This window comes from Micropterus salmoides, unplaced genomic scaffold (assembly GCF_014851395.1).
Source record: "Micropterus salmoides isolate LMB-PRFRI ecotype aquatic unplaced genomic scaffold, ASM1485139v1 Ms_hic_scaffold_2, whole genome shotgun sequence".
Lineage (NCBI taxonomy): Eukaryota > Metazoa > Chordata > Actinopteri > Centrarchiformes > Centrarchidae > Micropterus > Micropterus salmoides.
Window position 1 is genome coordinate 21,753,314 of NW_024041150.1, and position 19,530 is coordinate 21,772,843.

The 19,530-nt window shown below is 40.0% G+C and overlaps 1 protein-coding gene across 1 annotated transcript; it reads left to right on the plus strand.

Annotated features, from left to right (window-relative positions):
- Positions 1–5,116: 5,116 nt before the first annotated feature.
- sepsecs (Sep (O-phosphoserine) tRNA:Sec (selenocysteine) tRNA synthase) lies at positions 5,117–17,729 on the plus strand. The gene is made up of 12 exons (XM_038731495.1): positions 5,117–5,266; positions 8,782–8,897; positions 8,986–9,140; positions 9,777–9,895; positions 10,512–10,670; positions 10,896–11,049; positions 11,203–11,305; positions 11,423–11,552; positions 12,423–12,514; positions 14,300–14,393; positions 14,564–14,654; positions 16,663–17,729. Exons 2-12 carry the CDS (start codon positions 8,784–8,786, stop codon positions 16,907–16,909), a joined length of 1,458 nt encoding a protein of 485 aa, XP_038587423.1. The 5' UTR covers positions 5,117–5,266; positions 8,782–8,783; the 3' UTR covers positions 16,910–17,729.
- Positions 17,730–19,530: the final 1,801 nt, after the last annotated feature.

Sequence of the window (19,530 nt, forward strand, 5' to 3'; positions counted from 1 at the left end):
GGGATCCATCATGTAGTCATAAATAATCAGGTGTTTGTTACTGAGTTTAATGGTCATTTTGTTGGATCATTGCTTCTGTGTTTTGTGCTGTTTTGTGCGTTGTGTATTAAGGCCTATCTAGAAACAAGCAATGCAAACTAGCATAGGCCTATACAGTAAATGCAGTGGTATATGGCACTGTGGTATGGAGCATTATGTTTTGTATGAGTGGCTTGTGTGTTGTTGAATGCATCATTTTATTGCCTCTTTCTTACATATTCCTGCCTTTTCTTATCAGTAAGGGTTCATTTTGATTCCTAAATACTGTATCAGTTTTATTCTCAATCTATGTATGAAAACATCTGTCCTGAAATAACCCTCCTGTGACATTTAGCTGTTGTTAAGTTGATGATTAAGTTTGGGATTTTAGAGAGTTCAGTGTAATATTTGGCACCATATGAAATGTATATCATTGTTACATAACATTTCTGAATTTCTGTTTTTCTTGCCCCGTAACTATATGTCATTTAACTGCAGTTTAAATTGCAGTCTTCTTTGAAAGGAGAGTCGTCACCTTAAAGGGCCTACCTTTTTAAATAAATGCCAAATCAAAATTCTTCACATTGATTACAGTCTTCAAAATCTGTTTACAATGCTGTAACCATGATAAACATATGCTTACTGTACGTAATGGAAACGTTAACCCTGTCAGGTCCTGTAATTGTCTTTTTACTTGTGCGTATTTGCTCTGTGGGAGTTGACAGGTGCGGCCAGTGTCGACACCTTCGGAAGTGAGTCATCAATGCTGAAGGTGCTAAAGTCAACTTTGGGATTGTCAAATCGTTTGAAAAGAAAGAATTATGTCTTGTTGATCATCTTAAATTGATTAAATTAATCTCTACTCACAGGGCAATTTTGCTCTTAATAATTACCAAAATGTGTCCAATCAGTGACTGTGGAATAAAATACTCATCAGTGATGTAGCTTTATATATGTGCAGGGAGGAACAGACTGGGTTTAATTTATATATTAAGGAAACACGAAGCTGGAGAGTGCAAGTAAAAGTTTGTAACAAATGTAATATAAAAGTACAATAAAGCATTTTACTCTTGTGGCAAGTTGAAGTGGACCTAGTTTCAACTAATTTATATACATTTAGTAGTTGTAGTACAGTGGTTCCTGACCTATAGGGGTCGGGCCTCTCCAAAGGATCACAAGACAAATCTGAAGAGTCATGAGATGATTATAGAGGTAGTACAGAAGAAGGCTACATAACCTTGTATTGCTTTTCAGACATTTATATATATATATATATATATATATATATATATATATATATATATATATATATATATTTATATATATATTATTATTATTATTATTATTTTTTTTTTTTTTTTTTTTTGCGTGTGTGTGTCTAACATCTCACAAGTACAGGTGTGGATGCCAATTTAGTGGAGTGGAATATTGTGTAGAGTAAAAGAATAAAGTAACAAAATGGAAACACTCAAGTAACATCCAACGAAGGTTAAAGTCAAGGGCAACTTGGTTGAAGATACTGGAAGACGTTTCATCCCTCATCCAAAGGACTTCTTCAGTTCTGACCAGTCAGTCAGAACTGAAGAAGTCCTTTGGATGAGGGATGAAACGTCTTCCAGTATCTTCAACCAAGTCCACTTGCCCTCGACTTTAACCTTCATTGGATAACTATGAGCTGGATGACTGAGAATCTTCATAGACACTCAAGTAACATGTAAGTAAGCTTACTCAAAAATGTAGCCTACTTCAGTGAAGTGATTAAGTAAATGTAGGCTACTTAGTAACTTCCCACCTCTGTTGGAGGGACACAGATGCTTTTTACTGGCTGGTGAATGTTCACCATCATGAATCAGTTATATACAACAGCTGTGTCTATAAGAGCAAAACGGTGTGTAAACTTGCTGTAGGCCTATATCTGCTTAGCAGCGACTTGCGCTCATCCAAGCAGCATCTAGCCTACACACGGTGTTATTGTACGGAAGAGTTAATAATTAAAGGTCTTAAAGAGAGGCGCACATAAAATAATGTTTCCCTGTCCTGGATGGCCACCGCTTTCTGGTCTAGACAGCATTTGAATCATTCTGTGTGATTCACTAATGAACCAGACCCTGCATGCAGTCATTTATTTTGTGTGCGGGTCAGCAAATCAGATTTCTGGTAAACCGGGACTGGGACTTTGCCATTAATTTAGTCTGTGCAGTATTTCGGTATAGGCTAATGGAAATAAAAAAAACAAGGAGATGGTCGAATTTCTAGACTCTGGTAGGCTAATACTTTTTTTAATAATAGGCTTTGTCTGTATTAGACAGTAGTAGGCTATACGTCCAATGATCCTCCAATAGGTTATAGACTAATACTTATGTAATGTCCCAGCCTACCTTGTAGACAGTTAGATACAACCTCCTTTCACAAAGCTGTAACATTTTGTTATAAATGGGTTATTACTTGGGGATTTCGGGAGAATCGTCAGTTCTGACACGTTATGGGCGGATATCTTCACGGATCAAGTCTTTCCCCGACTCAGAATTAGGCCAGTGGGATTTTTCGTCAGCGCCCAAAGGTGCAGGAAGCGACAAAACACACCTACCATGCAGTACAACTGCGATAGTCATCCACTGACACTGCCTGCCACAGAAGTGGGCGGCCAAAGGCAGACTTATCTCTTCCACCCTCAGCCTACTTTTCACTTTGCTGGCGCCTGATGTCAAGACACATGGAAATGGGACACCGACCAAAGCAGAGCTGGATCTGGGGGTTCTTTCACAGACACCGCAACAGGTAGGTGTAAGGATGAGACAAGAGGAGACAGGCCTGCAATTTTTTTGCTTTCTCGAGGTGATTTGCATATCGTCCGTCCTGTAACTCCTTGTGAGACCATACATAAATTTTCCATTTCTTTTTCTGTCCATTTGAAGTTTTGTCATTGTCAAGTCATTGTATTGCTTCCTTAATATGGCGACTGTGGGACCATAAAAACCTGAATATTATATTCTGATATAGTAGCAGTACATGTTTCTGAAGTTCTTTGACGCTGAAAGCATCTTTTGCCTACATAGGCCTATGCACAAACCCATTGGATCAACGTGGGTCTGTTTGGCTCGTTGTGTCAGCCATTCCCCCTTTTACAAGTCTAATGTGTCTTCAATATAATCAGCAATATGTTGATTTGTCATCCCAGCACTCCTTGATTAAGGTGAACCTGGGCCTGAATTTAAGAATAGACCGTACCATCCAAACTCTGTCTGAACATGGGTCCAGGAAGGAAGGCAAGATGTTGGCATAGCTGTTGAGTTGAAAGCCCTGCTATGCCATCAAATTGCCATCTTTCTCTCCCCTTTGCAGCTATAAAAAGTTCTCCATGGATATAACTGTGCCTGTTTACACAACTTACACGGAGAAATCTTCCAGAAAGTCTACTGTCTTGTGCTCTTTGCATTTTTTGTTTCATTTTTGCTTTAATTTTGGCCATTTTGAATCCTGTTCATGTAGTCCAATGATAAATGTAATTAACTACAGTGTTTTACTGCCTGCTGGGTAGTTCTTTGACACAGTGGGCTACAACCTACAGGATTACAGGAATACAGTTAGGCAAATTACTACAGTATTACAAAATTGCACTTTAAAGAACGTTATTAGCCCCATCTCCATTTGTATGTTTTCTCATGGCACTTCGTCTGGCACTAATTCAATTTACAGAATTGTCTGTTGAATTTTTATTTTAGAGTAGTAGTAGTAGTAAGTACTCTGTAGCAAATTCCATATCATTTGATTAGATAAGATGAACTTTATTTTCTCCAATGAGAAATTTTTTTGAAGTAAGAAGTAAGTAATAATATATAAACGCACCTTTCCGTAATAAATAAATACAGTAGTTAATAATAAGTAAAACTGAAATATTTTATAAACTACAATCATCTAAGGTCACCTGGAGTTACAAGTAACACACAAGTACATTTAAGGGCAATTTTGAAATACTGATACTATACTTGTACTCCAGTACATGTCAGAGAGAAATATTGTACTTTTTATTACAGTACTTATATTTGACTGGCGTTACTAGTTATTTTGTGGTCTAAAAATGTAATTTAAAATATACACAAAAGATCTATATAATATAAATGTATAAAATATGATGCATTATTATGCATTTATGTTCCCAGCAGTAGAGGAAATCATTCAAATTTGCTTCATCTTGATGAACTTTAATATTAAAATGTTGTATACACAACAATTGAATGTATTTGTAATAGTAATCCAGTTAAATAGTATACCTGTATAGGTATATAATAATGTAACACTTTGAAAGGGGTCATTCTGCATAATATTCATTTCATTTTAATTTCAATACTTTTTGTTACTTTCATGTTAGTTACATTTTGAATTGCGGAGTTTTACTTTTTTGTTGTTGTTGTTTTTTTTGTTGTTTTTGGTGTTGCTGCACACTTTGGAAGTGCATTTTTGATTGGTCCCAAAATTATGTTATTGTTCACATAATTTTGTAAATAATTCTAATAAATTTGACACAAGAGCTGAAATCAAAGGTGTCTTTTGTGAAATTATTTCCAAAGGCTTCAATATCAATAGTGTGTAGGCTATAGTTGTGGATAGGTGTGGATCCAGTTAAAGGCCATTTAAGTAGGCTATTTATTTATTCAACCATCAACTCCTTAATAAAACATAATGTGTTCAGTCCTTTTCCAAAATCACACCACTCATATTTATAACATATATTTATTTAAATATCATGTAGGCCTATGAGTTGGGTGCATTTATCCGTTTAATCATTCATTTCTTACTCTGACTTGTTTTTAAAATACCCATATATCATCTTAACAATTTTAAACTGTCAGAAATTCAATTCAATAAATTATGCATCCACCTCTTTAGGTCCTTTTCAGACATTTTGCTGTGGTCATTGATCAAACGGCGTTATCACCACATAGGCTAAATTTACTGAATGTCAAGGAATGGTACTTCTACTAAATAAAATATATACTTAGAATCATTTATCACCATTGATAAACCCCACATATTATAGTGTTTAATAGCAGCATCGAGGTGCATACAATTCTCGGCAGGCAGGCAAAACTCGGCGTAACACCTGTCACATGATCAGCTCTCCTGGGCCATGTGACTTCGTGACGGAGCGTGTCCTCTGCTTCCCCCTCGTCCTGCCTGGCTGCTTTCATGTCTGCTGATAGTTCAGAGGCGGTTTGAAACAGGGGTGGTCTCACATGAAAGCTGGCAGGTAAGCCAATATAATTACTGCTACAAGCCATCTCTGTTGAAGCTGTACGGTCTTGTTCCTCTCGTGAAAACATTAGCTTAGCAGAGCAGCTAGCAGCAGAGGTAAATAACTTCAACAGTAGCCTAAATGAAATTGCTACCACGCTTTCACCGCTGACATATGAAGGGCAACGTTATTTACAGCCTCTGTGGTTGATAACGAGTCGTTGAACTTGATATAACACGCCGTTTTCGTGGGGGGTATCTGTGGCTATCTGTTTATGTTCGAGTTCTCCTGATGTTGTTAAACCTTGGCCAGGTAAATTAGGATAACGTTAGCCAGAGACATGCAGACTGTAACATAACTTTGCGGGTGAGAGAGATGTAACGTTATACATGTGTTTATCCAGACTTCACTGAGATTGAAATCATTTACAGGTGAGTCCTGGCCAAGATAGCAGCACCACGTGGAGCAGGTTACAACAACCTGCGATGAATTAGATAAAATATGTAGTTGCAAATGGACATTTTGTATTTCCCCATGCTCAGTTTCTGTAACTCGCGAGATTATTTCTGACAGTTAAACTTGAGAGGTTCCCACAGTGTTCATGCTCATACACTAATACAGCCGTTTTGAATCGGTTGTGTCATAGTAGACATGCCTGATCAATAATGGGGATGGACAGTGAGAAAGAGGTCAAAGTACTCCCACAGTTTATTATTGGCCTTTCATAAAGTTGGGGCACTCCATAAGAGATTTAAAAAGGAAAAGATATTATGACTTTTTAGTCCCTACACTATTATTATAAAGGTCCCTTAAATCTATTAAAGAGCTTTTAACAAAGTATAGAGGTAATAGTAAGTAGGATAGTTTACAGTTGAACAGCTAGTTTCTCTTTCTCTCTTTGCTTTTTCTGTACTGCAATTTCTGGTTACAGCCAACGTACTGAATATGCCAATACTGAGATATATCTATTGTGAGCAACGCTTTTCGCCCATTGCTTCTTCGGGCCTATCTTTTCTATTGGTTAGATTAGATGGGAAAGAATTATCAAAGCCTTCCCTTAAACCTGTTGAAAACAGAACAACATTTGTGTCCAAATATTGTACCATCTCTTGATAAGTTCACCGGGTTGTAAATAAACATTGGAGTATCTTAGAATGTGACCCAAAGTTGAACCATTTATCAGATTCTAGACCTTGTTTTTGCTTCAGGGGAGGCAGAAATGTCAGCGATTTTGTCCATGTACAGAGAACCCAAACACTAATTGGCTTTCATTGCAGCTATATGGGAACTATAGATGTGGCAAATGTGCACATTGTTCCAACACATTTGATACAAAAAGTTTAATCATGAAATATAACATAAATTAATTCATTAATTGTCTGTCTACCCATGTTGTCTATGTTTTGAAATGTCCATGTGTCTTAACATATGTGGGCCAAAAAAAACAGAATCTTAACTTGAGAGTGACAGAGCATAAGGCTGCCATTAGAAATGGGAACATGGGTTATACCATTGCTAGACATTATAAAGAGAGAAAACATGGTTCGGCTACTTAGTTATTGCCATTGAAAGATTGAGTCCTAATCCAAGAGGGTGTAACCTGATTTACCAACTTTTAAGAGGGGAAGCTTTTCTTGGATTCATGAATTGAACACGATTGAGCCTCATGGACTTAATGAGAAACTAGATTTTAGCTCCTTCTTGTGATAATGATGATTATATATGTTTTTCTGAGGTGTGTTTTACCTTCAGGGAAAGTTGAGATACTTTGAGTCTACTTAGCACACCTGTGAGTGTTTTTGTAATTTCATTGTGTGAGCCTGAAGAAGCAATGGGCAAAACGTGTAGCTCACAATAAATGCAGTAAAGTCAGATCAGAGTGCGGTAGTGTATGTTCAATTTTATTTATATGGCGCCAAATCACAACAACAGTTATCTCACAGCGCTTTTCATAAAAGAGCAGGTCTAGACCGTATTATTACATTATTTACAGAAACCCAACAATTCCCACCAAGAGCAAGCACTAGGCGACAGAGGCAAGGAAAAACTCCCTTTGAAGAGGCAGAAACCTCGAGCAGAACCATGGCTCAGGGTGGGCGGCCATCTGCCTCGACCGGTTGGGGGTGAAGGAGAGAGGGGGGTAAAGGTGGTGTTTTTTCTAGACTGAATGAAAAATGGTAGAGATATTTACAGTAGTGTTAATGATAATAATAACAATAATAACAATAGGACTAGTAACAATAGTCGTTGCAGCAGAGGGTGTTGAGCAGGAACACAGGGGCAGCAGGTGACTCGCAACCACAGATCCAGACTCCACAGCTCCAGAGCCAGAAACACCTGCAGGAAGTGATAGGAGGAGAGAGGAGAGGGACGAGAAAGCACAAGACTACGGTGAGAAGTTGAGTTAGTAACATGCAATAATGGGATGAGGTTGCATACAGAGGGAGAGAAAGTAGAGGAGAGAGGAGCTCAGTGCATCATGGGAAATCCCACGGCAGTCTAGGCCTATAGCAGCATAACTAAGGGATGGTTCAGGACTCACCTGAGCCAGCCCTAACTATAAGCTTTATCAAAGAGGAAAGTCTTAAGCCTACTCTTAAATGTGGAGATGGTGTCTGCCTCCTGAACCCAAACTGGAACCTGGTTCCACAGGAGAGGAGCTTGATAGCTGAACGCTCTGGCTCCTAGTCTACTTTTGGAGACTCTAGGAACCACAAGTAACCCTGCATTCTGGGAGCGCAGTGCTCTGGTGGGGTAGTAAGGTACTATGAGCTCTTCAAGATAAGATGGTGCCTGACCATTAAGAGCTTTCTAGGTAAGAAGAATGATTTTAAATTCTATTCTGGATTTTACTGGAAGCCAATGCAAAGAAGTTAAAACAGGAGAAATATGATCTCTTTTCCTGGTTCCTGTCAGAACACGTGCTGCAGCATTCTGGATCAGCTGAAGAGTCTTAACGGACTTTTTCGAGCAGCCTGATAATGAGGAATTCAGTAATCCAGCCAAGAAGTAACAAATGCATGGACTAGTTTTTCTGCATCATTTTTAGACAGGATGTTCCTGATTTTCGCAATATTACGTAGGTGAAAAAAGGCGGTCCTTCAGATTTGCTTAATGTGAGACTTAAACAACATGTCCTGATCAAAGATAACTCCAAGATTCCTCACAGTGGTGCTGGAGGCCAGGGCGATGCCATCAATAATGAATAATAACTGATAATGAAGTTAGAGCTGATGGAATTGCATCCTTAAATTTAGCTACATTACTATGAGACAGACATCTTCAAAAAATTTTGCCCAATGGCATGTAGGTCAGCAATACAAACTCAAAAGTTATCAAACGATGGTCCGATAAAGAGGGATTCTGTTGGAACACTATTAAATGTTCAAACAGATAAACTATTTGTTATAATACTTTTCTTTTAGCCTGCCTATTCTCTGCAGACATAGATTGCACTAATGAACTTAAACTTAACTGAATCTTCCCATATGAGAAGTGTCAGCTAATGTTAACATGAAGCTGTTTGACAGAGATGAACAGTGAAAACTTCAGCCTGAGTGAGACGATAGTGTCGCCTTCCTACATTCGACAGGGGAGCCAGGCGCGTCGTAGCCATGAGCAGCTCATCAGGCACTTACTGGAGCAGGTAACGTCCACAGCTGCCTTCATGTTGTCCTCAAGGTCACTGCGGTCACTGCAGATTCGCTCACTTTTCCCCATTGTGTATGTTGCAGGGAAAGTGTCCAGACGAGGGATGGCATGAGAGCACCATAGAGCTCCTCCTGAATGAGCTGGCTGTGATGGACAGCAATAACTTCCTCGGCAACTGTGGTGTAGGAGAGAGGGAAGGCCGGGTGGCATCCAGCCTCGTGGCAAGACGGCATTACAGGTTAGAGTTTGGCATCAACTTTATAATGTTTGAATGGAGTCGCTCTGCATAATGTTGTGTCCAATTTTAAAAATGGAAATCTTCCTGATGGAATCAGCCTAATTGTAGTATCAGTCGGGTTATATACTTTATCGTAGGGCTTGACGATGTGGCCAAAAAGATTAGCACGATAAGACATTTCTTATCATTTGATAACGATAATTATCACAATAAATGTTAAATCATTGTTTCTTTCAAGTTTAAAGGCTGATTTCTGCTCTTGAGTGAAAGTTGTAGAAACCAGATGGTTAATTGTGAGTTTAAACTTTTCTTCATGGTCAGAACAAACACTTGATGCCAAACAGTGGATCACTTCACAAATCGGAGGTAGAACATTCAAAACTATTATGATAAAATGTTTTTCCTACAAATATGCTTGAGTAAAATTAAGAAATCCTTTTTCAGTCCCTTTTCCTCAATAAAATAAATATCTTAATAGAAAAATTCAGTGCTTATTAGTTTGTGATTCATATGAAGTATATTCAGAGGTACATAGAAATCTTTACTAGTGAACAGTGAAATCCGATTTGGACTTTTCACAAAGTTTAGAAAGTTGATAAACAGTTCCTGTGGTGACACTCAGCTGTTTTTATGTAGGTTGATCCATGGCATAGGTCGGTCAGGTGACATTGCTGCTGTTCAGCCCAAAGCTGCAGGATCCAGTCTGCTTAACAAGCTGACCAATTCAGTTGTGTTGGACATCTTAAAGCTCTCGGGTATGTATTTCTTATCATTCAAACTAAGGGTGTTGTATACTTTGCAAGAACAAACAATATTTGTCCCAAATAATGTTGTAATTTTTGTTACTTTTAAACCATTGAGCAGTTGCAGAAAGATGTGTTTCACCTAGAAATTAATGTTAAAGAGCCACTTAACTAATTTAATAGTACAGCTCCATAAAGCTGGGGGGATCACAAGAGAGATGAAAATAGATGCAGCAGAGGCCGAGATATCCTGACTTTAAGATGCTAGTATGGGTGGGGCTCCAAAGATGCAGGATCTTACAGTACATTTCCCATAATGCAGCTCAGTTGCATCTTTCATTAGACCATCCCTGTCTCCTAAATGCTCTGTTCTTTCAAACACCACACCTCCAATTTGTAACATAGAATTTGCGTTTTACGTTTTAATTCCTAAGTCCAAGCTGCCATAACTCTGATGACATCATCAAGGTCATTTGAAAAAAACTTTTGAAAAGCTCCTTCGGAGCCACAGAGGACCCAAAACAGATCCTATTAGACCAGGTGACGAGTAAACTGTACAGGATGTGTGCCCCTTTAATTCAGGTCTTTATTTGAACTAAAAGCATTCTTTGTTTCTTCTGGCTGACAGGTGCCCGGAGTGTGGCGAGCTGCTTTGTAGTTCCCATGGCAACAGGAATGAGCTTGACTCTGTGCTTCCTGACTCTTCGTCACCGGAGACCCACGGCTCGCTACATCATTTGGCCTCGCATCGACCAGAAGTCCTGTTTCAAAGCCATGATCACAGCAGGTGATAATGACCCCAGTGTGCGATGTGCTGTCACTCTTGCATCCCAGGACACCATTTACAAATGTTTGATACACCAAAATTCAGAAACAGTGGCACGTATGTCTTTGTTGTTCTTTGCACTTTATGTTCGCATTTTCACCCCTGTGCTGGCTAGACGTGAGCTTCTTCCTCATTGAAACCCGAGTGCTTCTGTGGTTTCTTGCTCATATCGGATTGTTTTATTAGGCTTTGAACCAGTGGTGGTGGAGAATGTTCTTGAGGGTGATGAGTTGCGGACAGACTTGGAAGCAGTTGAACGCAAGATCAAGGAGCTCGGGGACGAAAACATCCTGTGTATTCACTCAACAACGTCCTGCTTTGCCCCGCGGGTACCAGACAGGTAAAATGTTTTCAGTTTCCACCTTAGGGTTTTATAGATTCCTTGGTAGTTGATTTACAAGGAATCGGATCACATGAAGTCTGTCATCAGTTATTTAATCAAAGGTAGAATTTTTAACGTTTCTAAATGTACTTTTGTTATCTTTGCTCGTAGGCTTGAGGAGCTGTCTGCTGTGTGTGCCAAATATAACATTCCACACATAGTTAACAATGCATATGGAGTCCAGTCGTCCAAATGCATGCACCTTATACAGCAGGTTGGTAGCACTCTTCCCCAATCTGTGTCATTTGCATTTAAGAAGTAGTAGACTACTCGAGCTTGTCTTTAATTGTACAGTAATTACATGTCCTTTCTTTAATATGTCTTTCATCAGGGAGCTCGAGTTGGAAGAATAGACGCCTTTGTGCAGAGCTTGGACAAGAACTTTATGGTTCCAGTAGGTGGCGCAATAATCGCAGGTTTTGACGAGTCCTTCATACAAGAGATTAGCAAGATGTACCCAGGTGAGTACTAACACTAACACTGGCTAAGATTTGTAAAGTGAAATCATGATAAAATGGTATGTAAGTGTAAGTACAAAGTCCTATTTTACCTGATGTATTCATGTAAATATTTACTGGGCTTTACCTTATTGAGGACACACCTTCTTTATTTTTACAAAACTTTTATTGTTCTTTTGCAATTTTATTGCTAGAACTTTCTCTATATGTTGAGTTTGGGGATATGAACCCAGTAAAGACATATGAATGAAGTCAATTCATGAGAATTAGGTGATGAAAAAGCATGAATGATACTTAAAGGAAAAAAGGAAAACTGATACTGAGCGAGAGTAGGCCATCCTTAGGGATGCGTATTGATTTGAAATTTACCTGCGCCACTATGATACAGGAGTTTTGGTGTTGATATTAGAAGGATCTTTATTTTTAGGAATATGAAATGTTTTTAAAAAAATAAGCCAACTCTCTGAGATTCTTTAAAGTCTACTTGTATAAAAAGAAACTATGTGATAAAATAATGCATAAGCAAAACTAAGAATCTGACCAAGCATTCAATGCCAGTTTTTGATACTTGACAGTTTTTGATACTCATTGTTTCAAACACATTTCGGTCAGTACTGAGATCTGATCCCCAGCCCAAGCCCTCACCCATGGCTGCTCAGTTTCGGTTTTTCTTGTCAGGTCAGTTCTGAGCACGACTCATTTACAAACAGTGCAAGAAAACTGATACCTGGTCTGCCATAGACGCACATGAAATGCTTCACCTTTCCAGCCACTGATGCTCCTTTTATTTTTGTTAAAAAGTTAAGCTGAGGAGTGGATATCTAATTTCTACAGCTGCTTTAGCAAAGTCCCTTCTTGGCCTTCTTTGTCTAGGTCGAGCATCAGCCTCACCTTCCCTTGATGTCCTCATTACCCTCCTCACTCTGGGAGCCAGTGGCTACAAGAAACTCCTGTCAGAAAGAAAAGTGAGAGCCTGCACACATCACCTTTTTATATGGCTAAATATTTTAATATATTGGTATAAAACGCACTGCAGCAATGACGGTCTTGTATTGTAGTTGGCCTGAATATGTTTCTCTGCGTGCTGTGTCAACATCTTTCCCCTGAAGATGGGAAAAAAAACACAGCTTACATAAGTTATATTGAATAGCAGTGCTTCGCATACTATGACTGTGTGCGCATAGCTCTTTGCTTACCTGCAGGCTGACTGAGGAATGAGCTTTGTAGAGGGAGGAGTATGCTACAGCGAGATAAAATTGATCCTGAAGTTTCAGAAAACGTCCCCCCCCCCCCCGGTGGCTCCCTGCTTTAAAGCAGAGTTGCTCACAATGCAGCATCCCCCTCTTCAAATGGTAGGCACTGCAGCATTCTCTCACCTCTGAATTGCTCTACCTTAAATGTACTGGACTATATCTGGTTCGGTTGGCGTGCAGACCTCGGGAAGATTCGGAAATAAATGCCTCATTTACATCTATATCTAATTTTCTGGCATGCACTAGACCTAAACTGAAAAATTACCTTACTGGATGGCATGCAATACCCAAATTCCATTAGAATAAAACCGACTCCGTAGAAGAAGTATATCTCTAGGAAATTCCTCTGGCCTCTCGCATGACCCAACTCCATCAAGGCTTATTGATTTCTCTTGGTCCACATTATCCATAATTAATGTACAGGACCAGTTTTCCATATTGTCTGCAGAACTGAGTGATTTCCTCACCCCCCACCCTTCAAAAGCTTTAAATAATTCAGACATTTCATCTGTTGAGATGAATTTACAGCCTTGTGTTCTCACTTTAGAAAATGTCGAGATATGGAAAAGAAACCAGCAGATGATGTTTGTTTTTTTGTTAAGGATGGGACTTGGTCATCACACACACACTTATTGTCTGCAGAGTCGTTGCCATGCACGCACTCCTCCACTTGCCGCCCCTCCTCTCCAGCGATGATGAAGTCACCCATTGTTATTAGAGAACAAGGGACACTTGGAGACACTTGACATCATTGAAAGGCTATTTGTGTTTGACTCATGACAGAAAACATTTTCCTCCTTGATGCTTTTAAATTAGAAACGTATGAGTCAGCAGAGTACGGCGAAACACCACAAACACACACACAAACACACACACACACACACACACACACACACACACTGTTGCAGAGAGCAGATCCTTTTTAATCTGCGACGCTTCACTGGAGAATCTGGCCCCGGTAGCCAACGACAAAAACACTGCGATTTGTTTGTTGTACAGCTTCTGCAGCAACAGAACTCCATCTCCCTTATTCAGTCTTCCACACACTGCTTTGAGACTCTGAACTAAACACACTTTGGCAGCGTGTTTTAAACATGTGGATGTTAAAATCTCAGGATAAATGCATGCGTTCCCTCCTCTCCTGCCTCTCTAATTGATCCCAGAGGTGGATGTAAGACGTGACTAGAGATCCTGGCCAGAGTTGGAGAGGAAGTGGACACATTACTCTTGCTGATGCTTGAAGGGAAACGCTTACTGTCAGGCAGGCAGTGGAAAGAGAGGAGGGTGGCGAAGGAAGGGGTTTGGACATGGACCTGCCTGCTTGTGGGTAGATTTGCTTGATTAGCAATAAAAGCAAGGCTGCTGCTGCTAAAATAAGGCTGCGGCGGAGTGAGGAAAAAAGCATTGTGTTGCTATTTATAGTTCTTTTGCGTGGCCCCTGCTCCCTCCAGTTCTGTCTCTCCATGCATCTCTTCTCTGTATCTGCATGTCCTGCAGGAGATTTATTCGTTCCTGGCTCAGGAGCTGAAGAGTCTGGCCTCTGCACACGGAGAGAGATTGCTTCACACCCCACATAACCCCATTTCATTGGGTAAGCTCAATGTAACCAGCAGGTCTACACACTGTGTCTGTGTATTTTGGTTTATTTTGGCAGCGGTTTAGTTGTGAAAGCTACATTTCTGACCCTGTATTAATACATGTCTTTTAATCCTGAATATTTCATGTAATCATTGTGTGTTGGGTGTGGCACCTCTCCTCCAGCCATGTCCCTGGATGGTCTCCAGGCCGATAGCGACAAGGCGGTGACTCAGCTGGGCTCCATGTTGTTCACCCGGCAAGTGTCAGGAGCCAGGTATAAAAACTTCTGGCCTGAAAATGGAAACATGGGGAGGGGATCTACAACAAGAGGTTGTGGTGGGGTGTGTGTGTGTGTGTGTGTGTGTGTGTGTGTGTGCGCGTGCGTTGGGGAGAGAGTCGGCATCAAAGCAGGGTTTGTCTGTCCTTAAAAATAAGGTGATGCGCTGTGCGTTGCCAAACAGAATGGTCAGTGGAAATAAGCAATCAGCCAGATGGATCTGCTGAATATGGCGGGGCAGAAACTACTTTAGATGATTAGACCGGCCATCCTAATTTAACAGGATGCTTCCATTACGATCCGCAGAGCGATGTCGTCTCCACAGGGACAGCAGGCGCAAACTGTGACGCAGCTTTGACTGCCATGTTCTCACTCCCACTGGTAGTGTTGTTTCTTAGCAGTAGGGAGGAGGATTTGTCAATTCTTGCTTTGTTGCCTTCTGCCTCAGTCACTCTTGGCTGCGAAAACGCAGCATTTCAAGTTGTTTGCTGTTCCCATTTTTTCCCCCTGCAATAGTTTTTGACCAAGCATAGGAGCACATCTAAATATTTAAAATATTTGAATGAATGATTTATTTGGGTCATCCTGTCATGCTTGTTATTTGTTGTTCAGATTTTAACCCACTCGTGGCTCAATTGCATTTTTAAAAAAGGCATCAAAGAAATAGCCTTCCTTCCCCACTCTACTGATTTTCTGTCCAGTGAACATTTTCCCGTGGTCAGAGTGCAGAGCTGACTCAAAAATCTTTGTCCTTGTATCTCAGTAGCATACTTAAATACATGCATTGACTTCTAAGATTTATGCTTCAATGACACATATGAATCTTTGTCATTAATAGCACTATACGATACATGTTTAATAAATAAAGTATCCTCAGTTCTACCCATGAATACTGTGTGAGGGAGCTGGCTTCATTCACATTAACGATGAGCTATTCTCTTATCCAGCAAAACGCATTAATGGAGATCTACATCTTATTACAATGCATTTCTCTAACATAATGGTTTCACTCTCATACGCACAGTCCTAAAAGCTAGCCAGTAATTGATTTCACATTAAAGTGACTCTAAACTGTGCTGACAGTGGTGAAACACAGCCAAATTTCAGAGGCATGCATATTGTTTACGGTATTGCAGTGTTTTTTACAGCTCAAAAGCAGTTTGTCGCTTCAAATACCCACCTGTCTGAAACACTTTCAGGTTGCAGTGCGTTGGTAATACAGAGCTGCCTCGTGTCTTTCGTTTTTTTTTTTTTTTTTTATCAAAAAAAGGAATTTACCTTTCTGAATGAAGCTTTGAACTTTGCAGAGACGACCACTAGCAGCCCACTTACAAGGTAAAACTGTATTGGGTCTCAAATGACACAAATATGAGTCTGTCACATGTACCTGGCCAGATTGGATGCTATCAAGCTGGGCCAAGTATGACCTCCATTAAAAAAAAAATAAATAAATAAATATTAACAATAGATCATATGACTTGTATGTGACAGGGAGGGGTTGCTTGTAGTGACGAAGCCACAGAGTTTCACCCGACTGCAGTTACCCTCAGTTCTTTGTGCATGCTTTGTAGCATGTTTCTGTTTTATGGCCCACAACTTTTCTGTTTTTAGTTCACTCTCACCTCTCATAGTGTAGTTTTTGGAAGCTGTTTTCATCAAAAAAGCTCTCAAACCCCACTAAACACTCCCTGCCAAGCACTAGGGCTGAACAGTGAATCAGTATATTATACAAAATCAAAAACTTTTTTGTGCTGCTGCACTCATGTTGAGTACAAAAAAATGAAACCTTGCTAATTAGAGTTTGTTTTGCTAATGGTTAGTTTTACCATGTTATTGTAAATAATCCAAATAGTCAGATTACTGGTATCCTGTTTAAATAATAGTTGTTTTTCAAGTGAATAGCTTAAGCTTTAGGTCACAGTTGGAAAAAAATAATAAATTCTAGTTGTTTCACTGTATATTAAATAATCAATACTGCTCTGTTGTTTTAAACACATTTCTCTAGGGTAATACCGCTGGGCAAGGAGCAGACCATAGGCAGACACACGTTCCGTGGCTTTATGTCGCACTCCGAGGCGTACCCATGTCCTTACCTCAACGCTGCCTCGGCTGTGGGTATCACTCGTGAAGATGTGACACTGTGCGTCAAACGGCTTGACAAGTGCCTGAAGGCCCTGAAGAAAGAGGGAAATGCGGCGAAAAGTACTTCCCCAGTACTTCCACTGTGCAAGGAGGACAGTACTGAAGGATGACTGAGCAGAAATAAGAAAAGTAGACAAATGATTTCTACTTGGTTTGAGCCCTCTGCTGCCTGCACTCTCTTCATGCCTGATTTGTGTATGTTTTGAATGGCACTTGCTGATGGATTATCAATCCAGACATTGACTTGAAGTCTGCAGCAGCAGGTGGCGATGAGACTGTGTGCAGGCGTTCATTACAAACCACAATGACACAAGCTGACGTCACTGCTTAATTCCCTTCTCTCTGTGAAGGAGTGCTAATTAGTAGATACTGACACATGCTGATTGTTCACCACTGATCTAAAGTTGGGCCAAAGCGTCTGAAGAGACTGTTGCATTGTTGTCTGTATATGTTGAAATTGCTTGACTTTGTATTGGATTTTTGAACACCACAAATAGATTATGGATCTACCATTTACAATGGCCTTTCCTGTGTAACATTTTTCTTATCTAAAGCCATCCGCAGGGCATATTAGATTAAATATTCTATTAATTAGCCAGTCTTTCAGTTTGAAAGCATTGCGATAATTCTATTTTGGAAATACATTAGGATTTTCCACTAATTGATATATGAAACGATAAAGCATTATAATGTAATATGTTATGCCACATTCTTCTGCAGTATGTTGTAATGTGATACAAATGCCATTACCCATTAACTCCATTTGCACCCAGTGTGTTGGACTAGCTTATTGACTTTCAGCCTCTGGAACAGATTGCAAGGAAGATAATCAATGAAGTGCACCAAACAAAGATCGCTCACTGTGTTTAGTAAAGCATATGTTAACCTGTACTGTATGTAACATTAACAATTTAAAAGATAAGTGCAGTAGCTAACATTTCTACTATTTTTTTTTTTACTGTTACACTGCGTAGGATGAATTTGGATTTCAGTCATAATTTCACAAGGGTAATTGATCTTTAACCACACAAGTCTCCTCCATGTTTGCAAGGTTCTTGAGTCTTGTCTTATTCCCTCTGCTGATTAAAAAGCAGAGCAGGCAGTGCCCAGAGGCACAAAAAAAGACTCCTCCAAAAGTCTTTTTGACTGATGACTGATCTATATTTCGATCAAGGTTGATCGCTCTTTGAAAAGCTTGGGGCACATGAAGTAAATGCTGCTGCATGTTCCCGTGTTCAGACACCCGTACGAGGATCAGAACTGGAATCACCGGCTGTTCATAATTGCTGCATCTGTGCTGGGCCCAGCTGTCCTAGGGTATAGCAATGTACAGTCAGTACTGTCAGTTTTCTACTGCAATTACTAAGGCAGGTCTGATAGCATGCGTAGCAATAGCAGCAGCAGAACCCATCCACCCTGCGGCCTTTGAAAGGGGGCTGAAGTCGGATAAGAGTGCTGGATCAGCACTATTTTTTCAATGTTCCCAGGCTGTACTGAACCATTAACAAAATTTAGACGAATAACACTGCACTGTGACGGTGCTGGTACAGTGCAGCACTTTGAAAAGTAGAATTAAGAAATAATCAGCTGTAGATGATTTTGACTGCCTGATCCTGCGTGTGCAGCTCTGCTCTTGGTTAACATGAACTGAACTGTTGAGCAAAGGTTTGTCTTTCAGTTCTGTCTCCATTCCCTGTCAGCAGTTTGCTAGACTACCCCATTATTTTTGCTGACGTTGCAGAGATGCTAGGGGGATCAAGAGTCAGACCCACTTTTTTTTTAAAGGACCCCCTCTATTGATCAAGTCTGCTGCAGTGTGTAAATCAGAAAAGGGCTGCCAATGAGAAACCTGCACAAGGCATCAGTCTTTTTTATTTTCAGTGTGATTTGATTGTGTCAAGCACTGCAAACCATTCAGGTGTATAAAACAGGAAAGATTATGGAGAGAACCGGCCACATTATGTTGGATTAGGTTTTTCATCAGCAATTGAAGTGTTTTCCCAATCTTAAAAAGGCAAGACTCTTGGAGCCTCTTGTTTCCCTTAAACCCAAATGATTGTTTACCTTCATCCCTCCTCACCAAAATAGACTGCCCTTAAAAATATGCCTCCTGAATCTGCACAACACACTCAATCATGAGTCTTAAGTACCCCAGGGATGCTGCTGGATGACAAATGGCCCGTCGCTCCTGGCCCTCAGCAGCTGCCAGGTAGAGTTCGGTGATGATGGAGTGCCAGAGTGGCACAAACAGGGCCATAGATTAACAGGGTGTTACCAAAAGGGCCCCGAGTTGACAAGCTACCAACATGGTCATGGATTACCAGACAGGTACCATAGGGATATTTGCTCCAGCTGGTATATAGAGACCAACCAGCCTCTTCAGCTTCTGTGTTCTAGTATTGGGCTTGTATTTATCTTTACAGCAAAGTAGGAGGATGTCTAGAGCCTGTCATTTTTATTTTATTTATGGTATCAGCAAAACATGCTATTATAATTTTCATTTTATTTGTGTGAAATCCGTTATATCTCCAGTAGCAATTAACATGTCAAATGTATAATACAAAAAGCCAAGAAACATGAGACAGTTGTCTGAAACGAAAATAAAAACCAAACTGGAGAGTGGTGACAAGTGCAGACAATGAAGATGCATGGAAACATAATCAGTGGCAGCTTCTTTCTTGTTGATTCTGTTCTTGATCAATGTCAATGAATAAAAAACATAAAAACATTA

Bases quoted from the DNA above. Each gene is read 5' to 3' on its own strand.
- sepsecs (XM_038731495.1), top strand. From the start codon at position 8,784: ATGAACAGTGAAAACTTCAGCCTGAGTGAGACGATAGTGTCGCCTTCC. The intron at 10,671-10,895 runs GTGATAATGACC...TTGTTTTATTAG, and splicing joins CAAAGCCATGATCACAGCAG to GCTTTGAACCAGTGGTGGTG. The intron at 14,394-14,563 runs GTAAGCTCAATG...CCTCTCCTCCAG, and splicing joins ACATAACCCCATTTCATTGG to CCATGTCCCTGGATGGTCTC.